The sequence below is a fragment of the Semicossyphus pulcher genome, unplaced genomic scaffold (assembly GCF_022749685.1).
Source record: "Semicossyphus pulcher isolate SPU_LCO1_2020_fin unplaced genomic scaffold, fSemPul1.0.p SCAF_15, whole genome shotgun sequence".
NCBI lineage: Eukaryota > Metazoa > Chordata > Actinopteri > Labriformes > Labridae > Semicossyphus > Semicossyphus pulcher.
In genome coordinates this window covers 11190018-11210238 of record NW_027211659.1, presented here as the reverse complement: position 1 = coordinate 11210238, position 20221 = coordinate 11190018, and the positions used below count along the sequence as shown (strand labels likewise).

Here is a 20221-nt window from a genome sequence, read left to right as displayed (position 1 = left end):
TCCACAGTCTGGGGAGCCTGGGCAGCACCGTGGGGAGCCCGATGTGAGTCCTGTGTGTACACAGATTACTAAAGAAGGGCTCAGACACCCGCTCTCTCGCCGGTGTCGGCGCTGACGTCACCCCTCTCTGAATAACTGGGCATGATTGTGTCAATTTCATGTGGCATTTGTGAGCTCTTACCGCTGGGGACATGATAGCACTTTACCATTTGCAGGGGCGTGTCCAGACTTATGACTGTGATGGCCCAACTGGGGCACCGACTAATGCAAGTGTGTGGGCACACACGCACATGTCCAAATAACAATCATTTACCATATCCGTCTCCAATGATCACATTTACTTTAACTACGCTTTAAGGAATCATACAGATGTTAAATTCCTGTGTATGTATTTTAAAGACCCCGTCTGGTGAAAATCAAGTGTTTAACCTTGTAAACATCTCCATGTGGTGTTCTTCATGTGCTACAAGACATATCAGGGACAACATCAGCAGTCATCTCCATGGCTGGGCCTGTCTGCTTTTAAACTGCAGTGTACCAAGGACAGGCTGAACAACACGTTTTCAGATTGGATGGTTTGTGATGTCACAAACCTAAGGAGCCAATCTCGTTAATGGACGGGGTGACGCTGTGCATATCATTATGTGTAACCTATGCCAACCACTTCGGCGATGAAGAGCCAGCTGTAACCGTCAACGTAATTTTTGCAAACTCACTATTGACTACTAACGTTAATGTTACTACTACTAATTACAGTACTACATTTGAAGCTCGCTAAGTTTAAACAACTTGCCACTAAACGATGGCAGAGACGTGTTTTGTTTTCACAAAAGAGGGGCCGGTTTAAAATGTGCATATAGTGTAGGGACTATGCAGATTTGGGATTCTTAATGAGGGAGAAGGTGTCATGAGTTCTTATTGTTTAATTTTGTATTTAATATATTGTGTTCTTGTCTTGATTAAGTCTTGTTTAGTTATGTAATTCTTCTGCTATCACAGTCCTGAGTTTGGTTTTTAGTGTTTCCTGTTTTATTTTGTAGTTCTTGCCCTATGTATGTTTTGTCTTGTTTTACTTCCTGCCTTTGTGTGTTTTCCCGCTTGTTGGATTATGTGCCCTGCCCTTATTGTTTTCACCTGCTCCCTTGATTGTCTCACCTGTGCCCAATTAGTTTCATCTCCCCAGTGTATTTAGTCTTTGTCTTCCCTTGTCCATGTGCTAGTTCGTTGTCGTCTGTCCATGTCCATGCATCCTGTTATTCTCAGTAATCTCAGTGTTCCCTGGATTTTTCACCTTCTGTTTTATTTGGGATTACTTATTGCCTGTTTTGTTGGACCTTTTTACCATTGGATTTTATTTGCCTGCCCCCCCTTGGATTCCTCATATGAGTCTTTTGTTTCGCCTTCTGCCTTTTTGTTTAAATAAATTCTTATTTCAGTCTGCATCTGGGTACTCAACCATTTGTTTAAACCCTAAACCGTGAAAGAATGAGAAGATGTCTTGGGAGAATTTTTACAAGGTAATTAATCATATTTTACAATTTATTATTTCAAGCAGAGCATTTTATATGTCTTAAAACATGACTGGAGCTGGTCTTTAATGCTAAAAAAAGATCTGTAAATCTTCCAAGAAGATGTTAAAAATCAGTATCAGGTTCAACAAAGGTACAAAGTTAAAACTAAATCAATTGTGCTACATTGGAATGTCGCAGAAGGTACTAGCAGCCTGTTGCCACGTAGCCCAATAAGTCCCGCCTCTTATCGGGCAGAGAGCCAATCATTTTGAGGCAACTGGGGTGGCCAATGATGATGATTTAGAAATGTTCATGATATATTTAGAAATCTCACTTATATATGTGTCTTTATTTGTTATTTATTGTCATTAGGTTTTTGGTTGGGAGGGCACCCAGTCCACCCCTTGACACACCCCTGACCATTTGTCATTAGCTGTTGGCATTTACATTAACAAAGGCGACTAGTGCATGTGACAGCTTTTGACACGATTAGATATTCTACAGAAGCAAATAAATTGTGTTGCTGTAATATTTAAATTTGTACGTTCAGAGAGTCAGTACATTAAAATAAATGAAATACATCTTAAGCACCATGTAAAAGGAATATAAGATAAAAATTACACAGAAGCATCTCACATATGTGCATACATATACATAAGCACATAAAATGCATGTTGTACTGCATAAAGAATTAATCAAATTGGCTCCAGCATAAATGAGCATATTGAACTCTAATATCCTGTCCAACACTGATGAATCCAACAGTCAAAGCCTCAGAGACACCGGCTCTCTCATGTCAGTACACAGAGAGGTGCACAAGTGTGTAGCCCAGCGTGCAATATGACTGTGTGGGCTGAAGCACGCATGTTACTTTCTCTGTTCTCTTCAAACATATTTTTGGCATCGCTAATCACAAACAAACACATTTTGAGTCAGATGGCTCAAATTTGTCTTCACAAAACTGTCATACAATTTACGACTGGAATGTATAATGAAAAATTGACAGCATTCCTGCTAATCTAGTCGAATTAACAAATGTAAACGTGATTCTAGGCGAACTGTTGTTTGTTTAATCTAGTGTTTGTGCGTCAGGGAGAGCGAGGATAATCGATTAGGTACATAAAGATGGCAGCCTGCTGGTGTGATGTGATGTGATGTGGAACCAGCATCTCTGTATGCTCTCTATTGGATGTGCCAAGAGCTATTAGAGCAACAAACACTTTATAGAATGATACTGATATAAAAGTCATAATATTAATCAAGATTGCTGTTATTACATTATTACAAAAAGTAGTTCCACCACATGAAAGATTTTTTTCAACATATTTTTTCATTCAGCAATTGACCTTCCTCTTTCTGTGCTTATAGAGAAACCAGAGACCTGTCTTTATTAAACCTTGAAAATCTGGGATGCGGTTTCGATCAAAAGAGCTCTATCAGGCCTTCAGAAATAGAATTCCGTCTTGGAAGTGGTTAAAAAATGTTTGGACTACAAGTAGAGAAAATTTCAAACTACAGCCAATTTAAGCAGGATGGCTAAGTCAGCCAAAGAGCAGACCGTATGATGCCAAAAGGAGCCTTGAAGAAGTGAATGTGTTGACTACAATCATAAAGAGACTGCTCAAATATGCCTGGGATGTATGCCAGAGGGAAGCCTTTTCTGTTAAAAAAGAACATCAGAGTATGACTGAAGTATGGCATTAAATATCCGCACGGCACGCATGGCCACGGACATCTAGAACAATGTGCTCTGGATGGATGAGTCAAAGATAAGAGTTGTTTGGATGAGGTAGAAGAAGACATTTTCATTTCAATTCAGACGCTCTACTGTAAACCATGCAGTGTGGGGGGGGTAACATGTTTCAAAGTAATCTGTTATAGTGTGTAACGTAACGTAGCGTAACGTAACCTAACATAACGTATTGTACCGTAGAGTAACGTGAAGTAATGTAACGTAGCGTAATGTAACGTAGCATAGCATAACGTATCATAGAGTAACGCAACATAACGTAGTGTAACGTAGCCTGTTAGTTCTGCAATTCAAGTAATCCGTTATTTAGCGTTTAGCGTTAGCGTTTATTTATTTAGCGAGGTACCCATTATTCTGAATTTTTGGGCGTAAGGGACAAGAACAACATGACGGTGAAATGTAAGCTGTGCCTGGAGGATAAGTACTTGTCAGCTGGAAAGAGTCCTACTTCAAATTTGAAGGAGCATCTGCTAGCTAAACACAGCTACGCTACACTGGTGGCCACTAAGAGCTTCTGGCTAGTTAGCTGTTGTTAGCATACCATTGTTAGCACAACAAAGAGCTGTAAAGGTTATATCTGTCAGTCCTGTTATTAGGTTGCAGAGTCATAGTTTATGGGCCCTAAACGAGGCTATGCAATGACAGTAGAGTCAATACATTAAAAGGCAGACGTACAGTCGGCTACAAGTTGTCCTGACAACATAAACGACATATGTAACGAGTCGCAAAGGGGGGCTAATTTTTGGTAACGCAAAAGTAATCTAACGCATTACTTTTCTCAGTGGGTAACACAACACTGAAAACATGGTGGTGGAAACGTTACGGTTTGGGGTTGCTTTGCTGCCTCATGACCAGGTAAACTTACAATCATAGATTCAACTATAAATTCTGTATCATACCAGAGAGTGTGTGAGGAGTTTTTGAGGCCACCTGTTCAAATGTTGAATCTAAAATAGAGATGGATCTTTAAACTGAATCATGATCCCAGTAAATCCACCAAGGAATGTTTAATCAGGAAGTAATTCAGGCTTATGGAATAATCAAGCCAAAGCCCAGATCAGATCTGATCAGGTTCAAATGTTGATTGAGGATTTGAAATGTGCTGTAACTGCAAGAAAAACCTCAAACATCTCGCAGCTGAAGGATTTCTGCACCGAGGGGTTAAACATTTCAACCAGTTCAAGTCAGGAACCGTAGACAAGCATACAAAACGTTTAACCTCTGCTGAAGGAGGCAATGAAAGCTGTAAGTGTCCCTTTGTCCTGTGTTACATCTGTTCATATTTGTTGTTGAATAAATGATTGAAAAGGAACATTGTTGTAGTTTTATCATCTTTATCTAAAGGTTCAGTCTACATGTATCTAGGATGTACTTTCTTTAAAGGCAGTATAGATGCTTTCATTTCATCATACGACTGTACTTGTATGAGAATTATTGAATAGAAACTAAAGAAAGGGATGTCAAAAGTGTAGGATTTCAATTCTCTGAGGTATAAAGAAACATCTTTCCACGTGATTGAAAATGATGGAAAACACTGAAAGTTTAATCAGAACAATCTGCAGTTCTTTGTGGGGAAAAATAGCTTCAGATAAATAGAATGAATCCATGTCCTTATACACATCGTTTTCTATAGAGGCATCACAAGAATTCACACACTTTTATTCAAACAAACTTCTGAACAAACAGTCGCGGGGTTATGCTCTTTGCATAGACAAGATAAACTTTTAATAGGCATTCCAGCGCGCCGCATCGAGACAGTTTTGCAGACTGATACGGCATTAGTGAGAAGAACAGCGCTTTCTATTTGTGCTTGCCTTGTCCTGTGACAGGAAGACCTATCAGGTGCTCATCTCTACACCCCCCTCCCCTCCCATCCCCTCTCTCCTCCTGACCTCATTCTGTCATCTTCGTTTTCCTTCTTCCCCACTCTCAGGTCTTTTATAAAGTGTCTCCATGCATTACACATTTAACAATGCATTAAAAATAGGCCACCATCAATCAGTCATTCAGCGGCGGCGACAGAATCTACTTGTGGCACCGATTTGATATGTTTCTCAAGGTTCAAGAGAGAAAGGAACGCTGTAAAGTCTTAGGCGTCTGTGGAACTTAACAGAGATGAAAACACACGTTTATGCGCTAATAATACACCGTACACCCTTAAAAACCCACCGTAATAATTCTGAATTCCCATTTGGTTGATTTCCTACGGCGCCAGGATCCAGAAACAGAATCAAAATGATACACATGCAGGCGGTAAGCCGTGACAAGATATCTGTTGATGGGTGCCAGGTTAACATCGTGCCCAAAACAGTGATTTGACTACTGTGATGCATGATACAGGATAGGTACGAGGTATCTGATGTAATGTTTGGGAGTGAGTCAAGCCCCCGGGGGCAAATAGTCTGAACAGTCTGACTCCAGGTTGCTCATGCCAAAGCAGATGTTCAGCTGACGACAGCAGTACAAAGGACGTGTTATTCAAGAGGTATTTTATGTCATTAGGAAGGCATGTCAAGGTTGTTCCGCTACCGATAGAGCCGCTACGCCAGCTGCTTTGATAGCCCTATATATATTTAATAAAGAAATATTTTAGACCTTAGAAGTGATTTTCACAGTTCCACATGAGTTTTGCTAACACAGTAAGGCGTTCTCCTGCTCAGGTGGAGGTGTGGAAGTCTGCTTGGGAGCTTTGATGTTGCAGCTCTGCTCTGAGGCGTGATCCTGCATTCTGGACTTCAAAACAGACTGCACCTCGTCATGGGTAACAGCTTGAAGAGGGAGACACCGAGTGCACAGACAAGCCTGAAGGACCACACACACACGAATTCACAAAGAAGGTTTTGGTTAGGGAACAACACACAATAAAGACGCCTGAAAATGGCACATTATGTAGTTTATTTATGTGCGGAGCGATGTGAGTGGAGGGATATTTGCATGTCTTTGAATAATCACCTACAGTAGCAGCCTTGTCGCTTTAGAGCAGAATTGCTAATTGAGTGATGGTGTGATAGAACAGGGTCTAATTGTAAAGACATTTGTAGAACGCTTTTAATTTAGGTGGTTTTATTTTGAAAAAAGGGGATAATTCATAAGGAGAAATACATGAAATATATAACATGTATTGCACAGGAAGTAGTTCTTCCTTCTCTGTGGTGTGCAAAAAGCCAAATCAAATCAAAGCACTCTGGCGTGATGACAGCCAAACCAAATCAAAGTATGTTTCAGATATGTCCTTCTGAGCTCGTAATACAATAAAGGCTTTTAAAAGAAATTTCCCTTGAAAATTGCCTTGAAGCTATGTTTTCTTCTCCCTCACCACACATCACTCTGATTCAGTGACAAACTGTCTGGTGGATTGCCAAGTGTCTGTTTTTTTATTTTCTCTCCTTCTTTCTCCCCGACGATGTTTTTCCAGACCATTTTCACTTATTACCCCCTCGGGTCATTGCTCGCTCCAGTCTGGCCACTTTACAGACATGACTCCATATGTCCTTGATGACACATAGCTCACCCAATGTGGATCACAGTGTTTTCACCCCCCCCCCCACCAGCTTTTGGTTAAAATTGAATGTAGTGCCCTACATAACTGGGGAAACAAAATATGCATGGTGGTATATCTTACCTTGAAACATCTTTTAAATCTTTTGCTGACTATGTACAGCGCAATGGGGTTGATGCACGAGTTGAGTGATGCCATGTTAATGCCGAAATAGTCCAAGACGAGAAAGGCACTGAAAAAAGAGGATAAATATTATAATCAGACAAAAACACAGATCCGGAAATGAAAAAAGGACTGATTTTTCATGCTCACCTCAGAAGCTGACACCTGTTTGGATCTTTCTCATCATACATGGTTCGTTTCAAGATTCTGCTTAAATATAAAGGCAGCCAACAAAGTGCAAACACAATCACCAGGCAGAAGACAGTCTTCGCCACTTCGCGTCTCTAAAAAAAAAAGGAGAGATATAATCAATATCAAAAGTCGATGTTTCACCCAAATGTGCAAAAAAACAATAGTGCAAAAGCATCCTTAAAAGTGCTAACCTGCTTGGTGTGGTCGCTGAGTGTGTTCTCAGTATTCTTCAGCATTTTCCTCGTCATGAGTGCGTAGAAGACGGCGGTCCAAGCCAGCGGCATGCAGAAGTAGAAGCCAAAGAGCCACCAGTCCTTTACTGATTTATAAAACTGTTGATTAAACATGACAGAGGCCCACAGTCAGACGGCGGTTACTACGCTACAGCGTGCTAAAAAACAATATTTGAGATGTACATGTGTAGGTTTAAAAGAACGTGTGGGGAATCTGCGAGGAGAAATAATATTGGAAGCATTATTTGCTCATTTCCACTCAACAAATGGAAATCAAACACATGTTGATCTGTTTGTTTTATCCTGTTGCATTAGCTGGAGATTTTATTTTTAACCGTACCTGCATGAATTGTGAGGTTTGCATGGGATGAAGCAGACAGATTCTCAGTTGCTTGTCTTTATAGTCCATTGTTATCATATCAAAGCCGACAACTTCAGGCACAGCCAGCAGGACAGAAATAACCCATATCAGAGTTATTTCGATTGCCGTCCACACTGAGACCCCGATGCCTTTGATTCGATTCCAGGATACAACAGCTCGGTATCTGCAAAATCGATCAGGAAATGTTACAGCTTGGGGGACTTTTATGTCTGTAATAATGATACATTTTTCAGTTAAAGAACATTTCAAGGGCTAATGCTAAACAAATCTGTCTGCCTGATGAAATATAGATAGAGGCCAACCAAGGCTATTTTCTTGTAAGGCGCAGGACAGCGCTGCTTATCTTCTTACCTGTCAACACTTAACGCACATAAGCTCAGCACTGTAATTCCAACAGAGGTTTTCTGTATGAAGGGGACGAGTTTGCACAGTAACAAGCCGAACGGCCAATCTTCTGCCATGAGCTGAAACAACAACAAAGAGCAATTTGAAGTAAAGAAAAAACAGCACTAACAATCAATTCAAAGCGAGATTGGAGTTTTAAAATGGATCAAAAGAGCAAGAGATGGTGCAACATTGTTTTCTCATTGTAATTGCACAGCATGTGGTGAGAAACTCACCCTGTACGCATTGATTGGAATGTCTATCACAATGTGGAGCAGATCGCCCAAAGCAAGGCTCGCAATGAGAATGTTGGGTCCGCTCCTCATGCATTTGTTTACGTATATGATCCTCAGTAAGGCTGAATTCCCCACGATTCCAACCACAAACACAACAAGAGACACCACGGTATTGACATATTTGAAGGCGGCTCTGATTCCAGCCGGCTGCAGGCACATAGGAGGGTGCTGTGTTTTTGGTCCTGCTACTTGGGGTGGATGAATTGAGCTGTTGGATTTCTGTTTTTCCAGTATTAAAAGACCAGGGGAGGCCGTTTCTGAGAGCGGGATTACGGGGGATGGCTCTGAATGCTGATCAGTGGCCTCGCCTCCGATGAAAATATTTCCCAAACAAAGAAGGAGAGCCAGGGTCCACATTGTTGATGAATTCCTTGTAAGGCTTTCAAAGACTATGTTGTCTGCTGGAATGGAAATAAGAGTGGAAATAATTAGCACAACATCTTCGCCTTGAGATTTAGAGCAAGGCACGTTGGGAAAAGATCATTTAATTTACCTATTAGAATGCAACAAGGAATAAAAAGCATTGATACATTATGATACAAGGATTCATGCCAGCTTACCTGTAGATGAACACATACAGATCCTGCAGGAAATGAGTCCCTGTAATACCTACAAAATAAGCTGTATGAAAACACAAAGGACTACTACTACTACTACTATGATAGTGTGCCTGCTGTAAGTGTTTGAATGCAGCAGAGGGAAAACAGGGTTTTATAGACTAAGGTATTGTTGTCGGCATTAGTCATGGATCTGTCAGTAGTGACTGTAATTACTCCCCTTGATGCATCATCCTCAATGAAAGGATGGCATTGAAGTGTATTGTCTGTTATCGCAGTGAGATCATTTTACAGGCTTTAGCAGGGATACTAATCCATGGTTGTTTATCTCACTAAAAAGCTGGACGTTATCTTGTTTGGCATCAAAGTTGAACACAAAATCTAAATGTAGAAAATGTCTATTTTAGTGATGAGATTGTGCTTAAAGCCACAGAACCTCTATATTATTAAACCTTTAAAGCTGCTGTGAGGAACTTTTGGATTGTGTTGGCGCCCCCTGTGGACCAAAGCCGTATCTCTTATCTCTTTGCTAATTTTCTCCTGTACATGCTTAAGTGGTGGTTTTTAACAATAAATCTTATCCTGCTTTCTTTAACAGTCATATGTGTCACTCACTTTAAATGTTGGCCCTGGAAAATGTAAACAAAGGCAGCGTGAAGTTAATCTCTTTTTCTGACACCTACCCCCCCGCCAGCAGTTTCAGGCCTTAAAAAATAACTATATAGAAATAATCAATCTTGTTGCTGATGGTCTGGTTTGCTTTTGTAGCTCATATAGAGTCCTCTTAATTAATTTCAGTCTGTTTCATAACCAGTGAAATACTCCTCACAGGAGCTTTAAGTTTTCATTAGTGACCACAATGGAAACAGGAAAACTATTCTGCATCTATATGACAGTTCGGATGTACATGATCCTTAGGCAAAACTACTGCCGGGCAACTGAGATTTCGCTTCAGTTGACAAATCACGTTCTTTAAAAGATGAGTCAGTCTCAATCTTACCAGAGAGATACTGCCTCTGCATCTCCTGAGAGTCCTGAAGAAGGTGACTTCTCCCCACGACAGCTTTGTGACAACCCAGAGAGCCTGGAGGAGCACGAGACATGTGACGACCAGAGAGATGCCATTGTTAATATCGTACCTGACAACTTCTCCAGCTTTTCTTTTGAACGTTGGAATCCGTGCTTTCGCTAGCGTCAAATGACCTTGGGAAACTGTGTGCTGGCATGCTTCCAAAAGAAGAGCAACCGATTAAGAAGAGTGAGTTGGAAATGAAAATGTATGACAACCTTTCATAATCAGGCTGTCTATACGTTTCTATTTTTTTCCTCCCATATAGGCAAAAAGAGAGAACCAAAAAGCTTCAGTACATCTCCTATAAACCAGGAGCCATTCTTAATGCACAGTAGCATCACCATAAACCTTTAAATATTCGCTTAAGAATCGTAAATATCTCTTGAAAAGATAGCATTTGATGACGGTTTGCTGGTTAAAGTGGTCAAAGTAGTGAAAAAAATGTTCAGCCCTTCAAAGAAAATACATCTGAAACACTGCGACTGGTCTCTGATTGAGCCTGAAAAAAGATTTTCCAGCTGTACTTCATGCAACTGATAATTGTCCATCCATTCAATTTAACATTATTAGTTTTATTTCTTTAAGTTATGCTTTTTTTTATCTATACATTGTTGAATATAAATATTTTTAATTAAGAGCTTTGATTTGTTTTGACGAATGTACAACTTTAAGGTTATGCATATAAGCACATGCGAGGTTTGCCAGATCCATCTTCCTGCTACATAGCCAGAGAAAACAGAAATAAAGGTATTGGTATTGTGGTATTCTCTTTTGCTCAAAAGGTAGACATCCTACAAAACAAATTTAAAAAATGCACTGTGTTTGTTGCCTTCGAAGTTCAGGCCCCCTCAGGCTGCTATCTCCAGTGGTTGTTTTAATGTTGCAGTGAACAGGATATTGGCATAAAAAGAGGTCTGCTGTTAAACCGCCTTATTTTGTACTGAAGCAAAGAAGTGTGTGTTTGAGACAGCATGCCGGCGTTCCGGAGGCGATACATAGATTTTCCGGTCTTTGCAAGCGTTGCGAGTAAACAGTAATCTACTATGGCTGAACAAACAAAGAAAAGATCGATGACTACAGATACAACTTTAAAAAAAACAAGTGAAAATACAAAGAAAAAGAAACAAATTCGACGCTCAGATGAAGGCAAACAGTCTAAAAAGGAAAGCGACCGTCAGCGAGGAAAATCAAGAGTTACAACCGGAGCCAACCGTGGACGTCACACATGTGACACTGTCTGGATATCTTTAGTTTCTTACCCCATTAGCTACTTTTAGGCAGGTGTTCTTCACCAAAAGTGAAATTGAAACAGCTGTATTCTACCTACCTAGCAACAAGTGACAGAGGGATAAAGTCAGTGACTTTCTAGCTGGTGAAGAAGTCAACAAGAACTAGTTAAAACACAAAGAAAATATTTTAAGATTTAAGATGAACAATGCCAAAATGAGAGGGAGCATTGGAGTTGTTAGTGAACAGGAATAGTTTTTCAAATGATCTTTGAATAGCTGGTGTTGCTTCAAGTCTGCTGAATGCGAAAAGAGTTGACAGTTTGCAAACAAGTTAGCCAAAGTAGCTCAATAAGATGTTAGCTTGTTGAGGAGTTCCTCTGCCCCAAGATAACAAAAATCAGTTAGCCTAGCTCTCAGGGGATAAGAGTTTTTCTAGTAATGCATTTCTTTAAATCTTTTGTCTCTGTTCTTCTAAAGAGTCCAGACTCACCCGAGTTCACGGAGGTAACGTTACACATGCTGGAAGACTCATTACTTTGGTGAGCACTCAGACCCAGACAGATTGGGTGTGGGTGGAGTAGAGCCTCTCTATCAGCTGTCTAGGTAAGCCATGTCATCAGCTTGGGTGCGAATGGGTCACCTGTTCCTGCCCCTTCTTGCCTCTCATGACTTAGACATCTGTCAAATTCCCAATTATTTTCTCTCTTGTGCAGTTCAAAAGGAAATTGAAGATCCTCAGTTGTTGCAGGCGGAGGTTGTGAGCATGAACCCTGATTCTTCAGAGGTAGCATGCTCATGGCAAAAAGTGTTTTACTTATATTGTCAAGTTGGATAAAGTTGTTGTGTAGTAGAAAGGAACTTGGTACATTTGTCTAAGTACTGAATGCTACTCAAGTACAGAGCTATGCATACTTCAATTTTATACTAGTTATACTTCTTCCCCGATACCTTTCAGAGGCGAATACTTTATTTTCAACTACATTTTTTGACAGCTTTGGTAAACAGTGACAGCAGATTTTAAAGTTCATAAAAAATACAATATATGAGCAAATTATGATGTGTTTTGCGACCAAGCAGCATTAAAATTAGCTAGCTAGCTAAAAAAGGGAAATTTAGCTACACCTTTACTATTAGCTGTAGCATTGAAGGACCTTAAGTTTTGGTAGTCCGAGCATATTTTGACGATATATCTTAAATGTACTGTACTGAAGAAAGAATTTAAATGAATAACTTTACTTGTAACAGTAAAGAGTATTTTTACATTGTGGTATTGCTACTACCTGAGTAAAGATTGAACTGGAGTACAACCAATTCCAAGATCACTAATTTTTCTCTGAGCTTTAAATTCTGTCTGTAAAAAACAATTTAGCAAGATCATTTTGTGGGCTATATATGTAGCTTACATCCAACAATATATACAAGCCCCTTCCTTTCTTATTTCTATCTCATAAGACAGAAGATGATAAACAAGATAGAGTGTGTATGTCCATCTCGTCTCATACAACACAAACCACAGCTAAAACAAACTCCTAGTGTTGAAAGGCACCGCCGACTTAGCCCTGTATCTCTATATATTGCACATAGTATCTGAGAATGACAGTGATGGCCTTTTTCATTTTCCCACAGTAATATCAGTGAGGGGAGGCTATAATATCAGAGGTGGAGAGGTGATAAAGAATCTGTTTTTTTTCTGCACTGTAGGTTAGACAGGTTGAATCCAAAAGGGATGAGAATCTCGCTTAGTGTGCCTATTGCCAGAAGCTCTGTGACAGTGAACTGTTTGGAAAGGGAACAGTCTTTGAGAGGGTGAGTGCTGGAAATGAATTAATTAGGAATAATGACAGTTCAGGCAAAACCACATCAGGTTTAAAGTGGTTAATGAGGGGGGCACTGTGCATAAAAAGTGGAAGTAAAGATGTGTGTATTTTGAAATGTTTTTTTTTATCTGTTCTTTTGTTGCGTACGTGCAGAATCGAATGATCCTGGAAGAGAAACAAATTGGCACAGAATGAGTTAAACGGAAAGACAGATGTTGACTCTCATACACCCGTCACGAGTGAGAGGGAAGCTGCTCAAGAGGGGGCACGGGAGAGGTGAGTAACGTGCAGGTCCTGACCCGTCTGCTTTCATTATATACGGGTTCAGGATTGTGTGGAAGGTTGCTAAGGACAAGTACTTTTTTATGGCATATATATGGAAACTAATGATAATACACTGAATTCCACAAAAAAGCTAATTTTCTCTGTTTGCTCTAGCAGGAACGTTGAGGTGGGCACTGAATTTAATTTTCAACGTGTCTCTCAAGGACATATATTCCACTTCTTGGGCAGTGTCTAATGTTGGTTGAGACGTTTGCTACTTCATGGAAAACCTAAAAAAGACAACTTACATAGGGACTTAAAGAAGTTTTCAACCTTGGGCCCTAGTCTAGACAGATTACTGTAAATTATGAAGATATGAGAAGTGCAGTCTTTCATCCCTCTCATTGACAAAATATCAATAAATAGATTTTCTCCTTTGCCTGTTCAGGCCGCATTGAGATCAAACGTAAAAGCCTCTAAAGGCTGTCAAAAGAGATTTCCCACATCAATGATGAGACTCGCATCCCTGAGATAGACATCAAAAATACTCCTGACATGTTTACACTGCAGGAAGAGACAGATGGTGAGCCGAAGGTACGTTTGAAGGTATGTTTTCTTAATGACATTCCTGTTGCAGTAGCCACTCCTGCACCAACGTTTTATCATCAGTGCTTGTACCAGACATGTCGTAAATAACAACTATTTTGTGTCACAGCTAAAGGAATTAATTAAGAAGTTCTACAAGAGTTGGAACTGTTTTCTCACCTTGTGTCCTGATTGAACGGGTAATGTTTTGTATCCTTTTAAGCCGCGCACAAAGTGGAGGATCAAGGACTAGGTCATAGGACTTAATGAGAGGGTGCGCATTTGTTCCCTTTGATAAACGGTTTGTACAGTGTTAATGATCCTTAATAGACAAAGTTGTCCCTCTGGGAAAGCAGCCATTATAACATCCTGCGCAGAAGCGGCTGACTTCACTTACATAATCCTTGAGGACAAGGACACAGAGCCCAGGATCAAAGGCGTTTGCACAAATAAAAAGCCAGTGCACAAGCTACCCTCCCAGTGGAAGGATATGCTAATTGTAGCTCCACAATAAGTGTTAATTATAATAATTTGAACAATGTTCTTACTTTACTAAGGGCTTACATTTAAGTATTTTTATTCAATTTCTGGCAGAGTTAGATGAGAACATCATTACTACTCTCATGTCTGCACAGTACAGATTAAGTTATAGCTAGCAGCTGGATAGCCTAGCCTAGCATTAAGACTGGAAAGAAGGTGAAACAGTTAGCTGAGCTGTGTCTGAAGGTAGCAAAATATAGTTATATCTTGTTTGTGTAGTTTGAGTAAAAACATTAATTTGCTATTTTATCAGAGGTTTTGTGCAAGGTTTCTAGGCGTGCAGTGGTTGTCATGTAACCAGTGGATGTACGAGGAAGTAACAGGTCTCAGACACAAACATGGACTGGGACAGTAGCTGTGTCCAAATCCAGGGGCTGCAGCCTTCGAAGGAGGCGGTCTAGAAAGACACCGTCATTGGTAACTGCGTAGACCGCTAAAGCCAAAATGAAATGAGACGGTCTGTTCTACGGAGAATATCCTGTTTGCGTCACCAAACGCTGCTCCTGTTGCCTAGCAACAGGTAGCTAGCCGACTAACTAGCTAGCATAACTAACGCCACGTAATTTAACCTATTACTTTAAAGATAATTTGTTTCAAGGGCCCTTTCGTTTTTATGAAACAGACTGAAATTAATTCTGATGACTCTATATGACCTTCAAAAGTAAACCAGACCCTCAGGGAAAATATTGATTATTTCTATATAGTTATGTTTAATGCCTGAAACTGCTGGCAGGGGGGTAGGTGTCGGACGAAGTGATTAACTGCACGCTGCCTTTGTTTACATTTTCCAGGGCAAACATTTAAAGTGAGTGATACATATGACTGTTAAAGAAAGCAGGATGAGATCTTTTGTTAAAAACCACCACTTCAGCATGTACAGGACAAAATCAGCAAAGAGATAAGAGGTACGGCTTTGGTCCACAGGGGGCGCCAAAATCAACACAAACTGAAAGTTCCTCACAGGAGCTTTAACATGTGTAACGCTTCGATTGAGTTGAAAAGTTTATTCCTCAGCCACATAAGAGTCCGCCATCTCGTTTGAATTGGTGCGCAATGAATCTCAGGATAAGTTGGGCCGCAAAGGATGCACCTGATGGATCCTTCATGGCCCGGGAAATGGCGGACACATTGGTCGCATCTGAAGGAGCCTTCGAAGTGGGACAGCCTTTGATGTGCCGCTGTGACACAATCGGCCTACAAATACGTCCTTCAAAGGCTGTAGATCCTGGATTGGGACACAGCTATAGCCTGTATAAAAAGACAGATGATACAACAGCTTCCTAAAAGTGAAGCCAAAATATTTAGAGCGCCCCCTGCTGACTGGCTGCAGTATAGGTCAGGAAGCCTGCCTCCATCATGTTAACAGATGGGACATTACTTTCATAAACATCTTGCTAGCGTAGCATCATGAAGATGTTTGTGAAAGTAAGTAAAAAATGTCCCACTATTCCTTTAATTAACTGACACATTCAGGAAGTAATAATTGCTGTTATTGGATCGTAGCTGTATCTTTTGTATCTTGGACACAGAAAGATTAAGACCTCCCAGGTGTCTGACTTTTTGACCAGAAATAGCTTCTTATGATTGACCTGCTGCTCTCATGCTAAAGGTCAGGATGAGTGTTTAGCTAATCTCTGTGGTGTGTCTGAAGGCTGATTCTGATGCCAGTTGGAGGTCTCTGCTTCAGTGAGACGGGGAATTTGAGGAGGCGCAAGAAGTGGTTGTATTTTGACCCACATGTGCATAACCTTCCATTCAAGCTTCTAATCTTTGCCCTGGGCCCGAACATCAATGTGAATACAAGACAGCATGTACACCACCTTTGCACAGCAGAGAAACAGTTTGGCTTCAGAGTCAATTCAAAGCTAAGGTACGGAATGATAAATGCACTATGGATGCAGTGATTTACCTACTATTTACTTGTGTTTCTCTATAATGAATACAAAAACGAGCTTCCATTTCAAGCTGTGTGAAGCAAATTACAGCAGTGATGAATGATTTGCAATTAACGCAAAAAACATAATGGATTTTTGAAAAAGGACACGTTATTTTTTTTCCCCCCCTTTAATGCAGCTCATTTATCCAGAGAGCCATGACAAGCCGGGACAAGTCTCGCTGGAGAGACATAACCCAATGAAGAGCTCAGAGATTTACTCTCTCTGCTCGGCCGGATGCAGACCTGCATGTCCCACCGCTCTGCAAATCTGAACAACATTAAACCACATTACAGCTTTATTGTCCGTACGCAGCAGCTAAGCAGACAAATGGAGAGGGGGAAGTTACAGGAGAAGATAAAGGCCTGTGTAAACTAAGAGAGAGATACAGAATTGGCAGGAGCTGATATCATTTATGTTACAGTTCACAGCCTTTAATATTTAAAGCCTCTTTAGTATTTGCTGCTTATAGTCATTCACTAGCCTCAGCTTTATAGAACATTTATTGAAGATAGGGTCAATTGTTTTGGCAATGCAGACATTTCTGAAAACATTAAGGTCATTTTAGCGTTAAAATATCCCGTCAAAGAAGTATTCTAAAAGATCTCAGTTTTGTTCTCTTTGGCAGCACCTTAAATGACATATAGTAATTGAAGGAGTACACTTCCCAATGTAACCAGACATCCATGGTTGGCTCCCTTTTTTACGGTTGTAACTCTTGATTTTCCTCGCTGACGGATTCTCACTTATTTTTGAAGTTATATCTGTCGTCATCCATCTTTTCTTTGTTTGTTCAGCCATAGTAGATTACTGTTCACTCGCAACACTTGCAGAGACCCGAAAAGCAGCCGCTTAGCTCCGCCTACCCTCTCTGGCAGACCAACCACTGCTGGCTGATGGAAAACACGTCGTTAACTGGGCGCCGCTTGTGATTTTTTTCCGTTAAAGTCGCCACAGACACCCAGTCTGTAATACTGCAAATGCAAAGGCTTTCATCAGTGGGCCATAGACTTAATCACCGTTAAGATTTAGAGAGAATAAAGTAATAATTTGTTATAGAAGAAGCCAAGGTTGCCTGAGTTCGGGGCTGCATAAACTGTACTTACAGAGATCACTGGGAACAAATGTATTCCTCTGAACGTTGTGATACTTTTCATAATATCTGCTGTGATGGATTCAATGCTGAATGTATCGTTTTATGACTCAGTGTAATGCCTCTCAACGGCTTGAATAAGACCTACAACCAAGGGAACATATCAAACACCTGACTTGGTATTGCAGAGACTTCTTGTCCTTGGTTTTCCAATTAGATACACTTATACAGTATATGTACATGTATAACCCCTACTTTATATGCACCACACTACACAAAATAAGTGCCCATCTGCCCCTCGTCTGTCTCTGCATGTTATGTTTCTGTATTGCAAAATGAAGTCTCTCACAAGCCAGACATTTTCCCCAATACTAATTCTGATACATTCAGAAATGCATTACTGAGGTTTACGCCAGCTGAAAGCAAGGCTTTCTATGGGTCTCTTGAGTAAAATGGCACAAGATCAAATCTTTTTTTTTCCAATTGGACGTTCAGATTATTTCTAACTTATTCAGGAAGCAAACAGAGCATAACGTATTTGCAAATCCAACATTGCATGCATTATATAACAATGCCGTGTGGTGGAAAGTTTACTGATACATACTGTATGATGAAGCCTGAAGCACATTTTATTGGCTGCTAACGCTCTCCATGTATCGCTTCTTCTCCTCATATTGCAGGCATAACTCTGGGTAACGCGTTCTAAATCACTGCCATTATTTTAACAGACGTTCAAGAGGACGTAAAGGCTGAGATAGACAGAGAGGAATAACATATGACAAAAGCTGCACTGCTTATGTTGTTGTGGTACACACTACATCAAAATGAACCCCAGGACACTTGTGATTAATAAACCATGTTAGCAGCATCCCTTGTCTAAATAAAGCAGATGCATCATTGTGTACATCACACAGCGATTTCCATCACCATATTCATGCTGAGTTTAAAGGTACCTACAGCGTGTGTGCACTGGAAACAAGCACAAGGTTTCGAAAGATCAGCTCTATCTTCACTTTGAAGCTTTTTCTCTTCACTTGTAGCTGACGGCAACATTATTTGTATCTTCTGGTCAACTGCAGACTAATAGTTTTCATTATAAGTTACTATAAATGGCCCACTGGAGGACTGTTAATTAGCAATTCTGAAACCTCTTAATTATTGAGCGCTGGAGATATGGATTTTTTTCTTATCCTATTTTTCTTTCGTTTTCTCCCAGACTCGAATTTACATTTGTTTTATTGGCAGGAGGATAATTAAGTAAAGCATTCCTTTAACACAAAATGTGCAATGTCAGAGCAATCATTCAGAGAGGAATAATACCACAAATAGGCACATAATAATGAAGTATTTGATAGAAGTAAAATCAATTATTTAACACGTTCGTAACACAGCAAAAATCAGACACATCTTGTCTCAAAACGATGCAGGAAAACTAGTCCATGCATTCGTTACTTCCAGGCTGGATTATTGTAACTCGTTACTATCAGGCATCCCTAATAAGTCACTAAAAACTCTTCAGCTGGTACAAAATGCTGCAGCACGTGTGCTGACAAGAACTAGGAAGAGCTCTCATGTCTTAGCCTCTCTGCACAGTCTTCTTGTAAAATCTAGAATAGAATTTAAAATACTTCTTCTTACTTACAAAGCTCTTAATGGTCAGGCACCATCATATCTTAAAGAGCTCATAGTGCCATATTACCCCTCTAGAACATTGCGCTCCCAGGATGCAGGCCTTCTTGTGGTACCTAAAGTCTCTAGGAGTAGTGTGGGAGGTAGAGCCTTCAATTACCAGGCCCCCTCTGTTGCATGAATTAATACTTAAACATGAAAAAAAATGTTTTAATGTGTTTTTATCACTTAAAATGACTGAAATCATGGAAATATTTTTATAGGGGGGTAGTTGGTAAATTGTGGCAACAATTCGCAATAATGGAAAGTACCATAAAATCTTATTTTTCTCTAAAAACATCCCTTTATTGAAATCAAGACTGAACAAATCCAACTTACACTTAGTGAAATGTATAACTCAATATTTACACACTTAAATTAATATAATCTTAATTGTTATTTGGAATATATGTTAATAATAACATCGTAATAAGAAAGTTACACACACCTGTAATAAGACACGGGGACCTCATTTTTTTTATCAAAATCAAATTTATTTCCTGTTTAATTTCATTTAATCATTCTCATTCAATATCATTCATTTCATTTAGTCATCATCAACACGTGCAATGAACTGCTCCATGTCTGCAACAGTAACATTGAGGGGTCTAGTGACGTCGCACTGTAGAGCATAGAGATTAGTTTGCCTGACGACATCAATTACTTCTCTGTGGAAAAGGCGGCGAAAGTAATTTACTGGTTCTGATACTCCAGTTGACTCTGGTAGAGAGCCTTTCCATTGTGGCACTGGTGGAATTGTTGTCTTTGTTTGCCACTTCAGGTTTTTCACCTTATGGAACTCTGGTACAGCATGCCTCACTGTTCCACCTGGTGAAATTTAGGACTCATTGTAAATAACTATGATGGAAAGGTGCTATATATGAAACATATTATTTTTTGTTTAGGTTCATTATTTACTTTTTAAAAAATCGTACTTTCTACCTACATCATGGAAGGGTAACCTATTCTCCTACCTAAAGTCAACTCAAAGTCAACTCCTTACGCACAGAAACTCACTCATGTGCGTGCACACACACATAGAAGAATCTGGCT

The 20221-nt window shown here is 40.0% G+C and overlaps 1 protein-coding gene across 1 annotated transcript; it reads right to left on the bottom strand.

Moving 5' to 3' along the window:
• Positions 1-5892: 5892 nt before the first annotated feature.
• ednrbb (endothelin receptor type Bb) lies at positions 5893-8766 on the bottom strand. Its single transcript, XM_069662921.1, has 7 exons — positions 8350-8766; positions 8081-8193; positions 7688-7892; positions 7306-7446; positions 7073-7206; positions 6884-6992; positions 5893-6063 (listed from the first exon to the last, which is right to left on the bottom strand). Exons 1-7 carry the CDS (start codon positions 8764-8766, stop codon positions 5893-5895), a joined length of 1290 nt encoding a protein of 429 aa, XP_069519022.1.
• Between the last annotated feature and the right edge of the window lie 11455 nt (positions 8767-20221).

Coding starts and splice junctions, on each gene's coding strand:
- ednrbb (XM_069662921.1), bottom strand. CDS start 8,766: ATGTGGACCCTGGCTCTCCTTCTTTGTTTGGGAAATATTTTCATCGGA. Junction 7,893..8,080: donor TGTGCGTTAAGTGTTGACAG/GTAAGAAGATAA, acceptor TCGATTTTGCAG/ATACCGAGCTGTTGTATCCT. Junction 6,993..7,072: donor AACAGGTGTCAGCTTCTGAG/GTGAGCATGAAA, acceptor CTCTTTTTTCAG/TGCCTTTCTCGTCTTGGACT.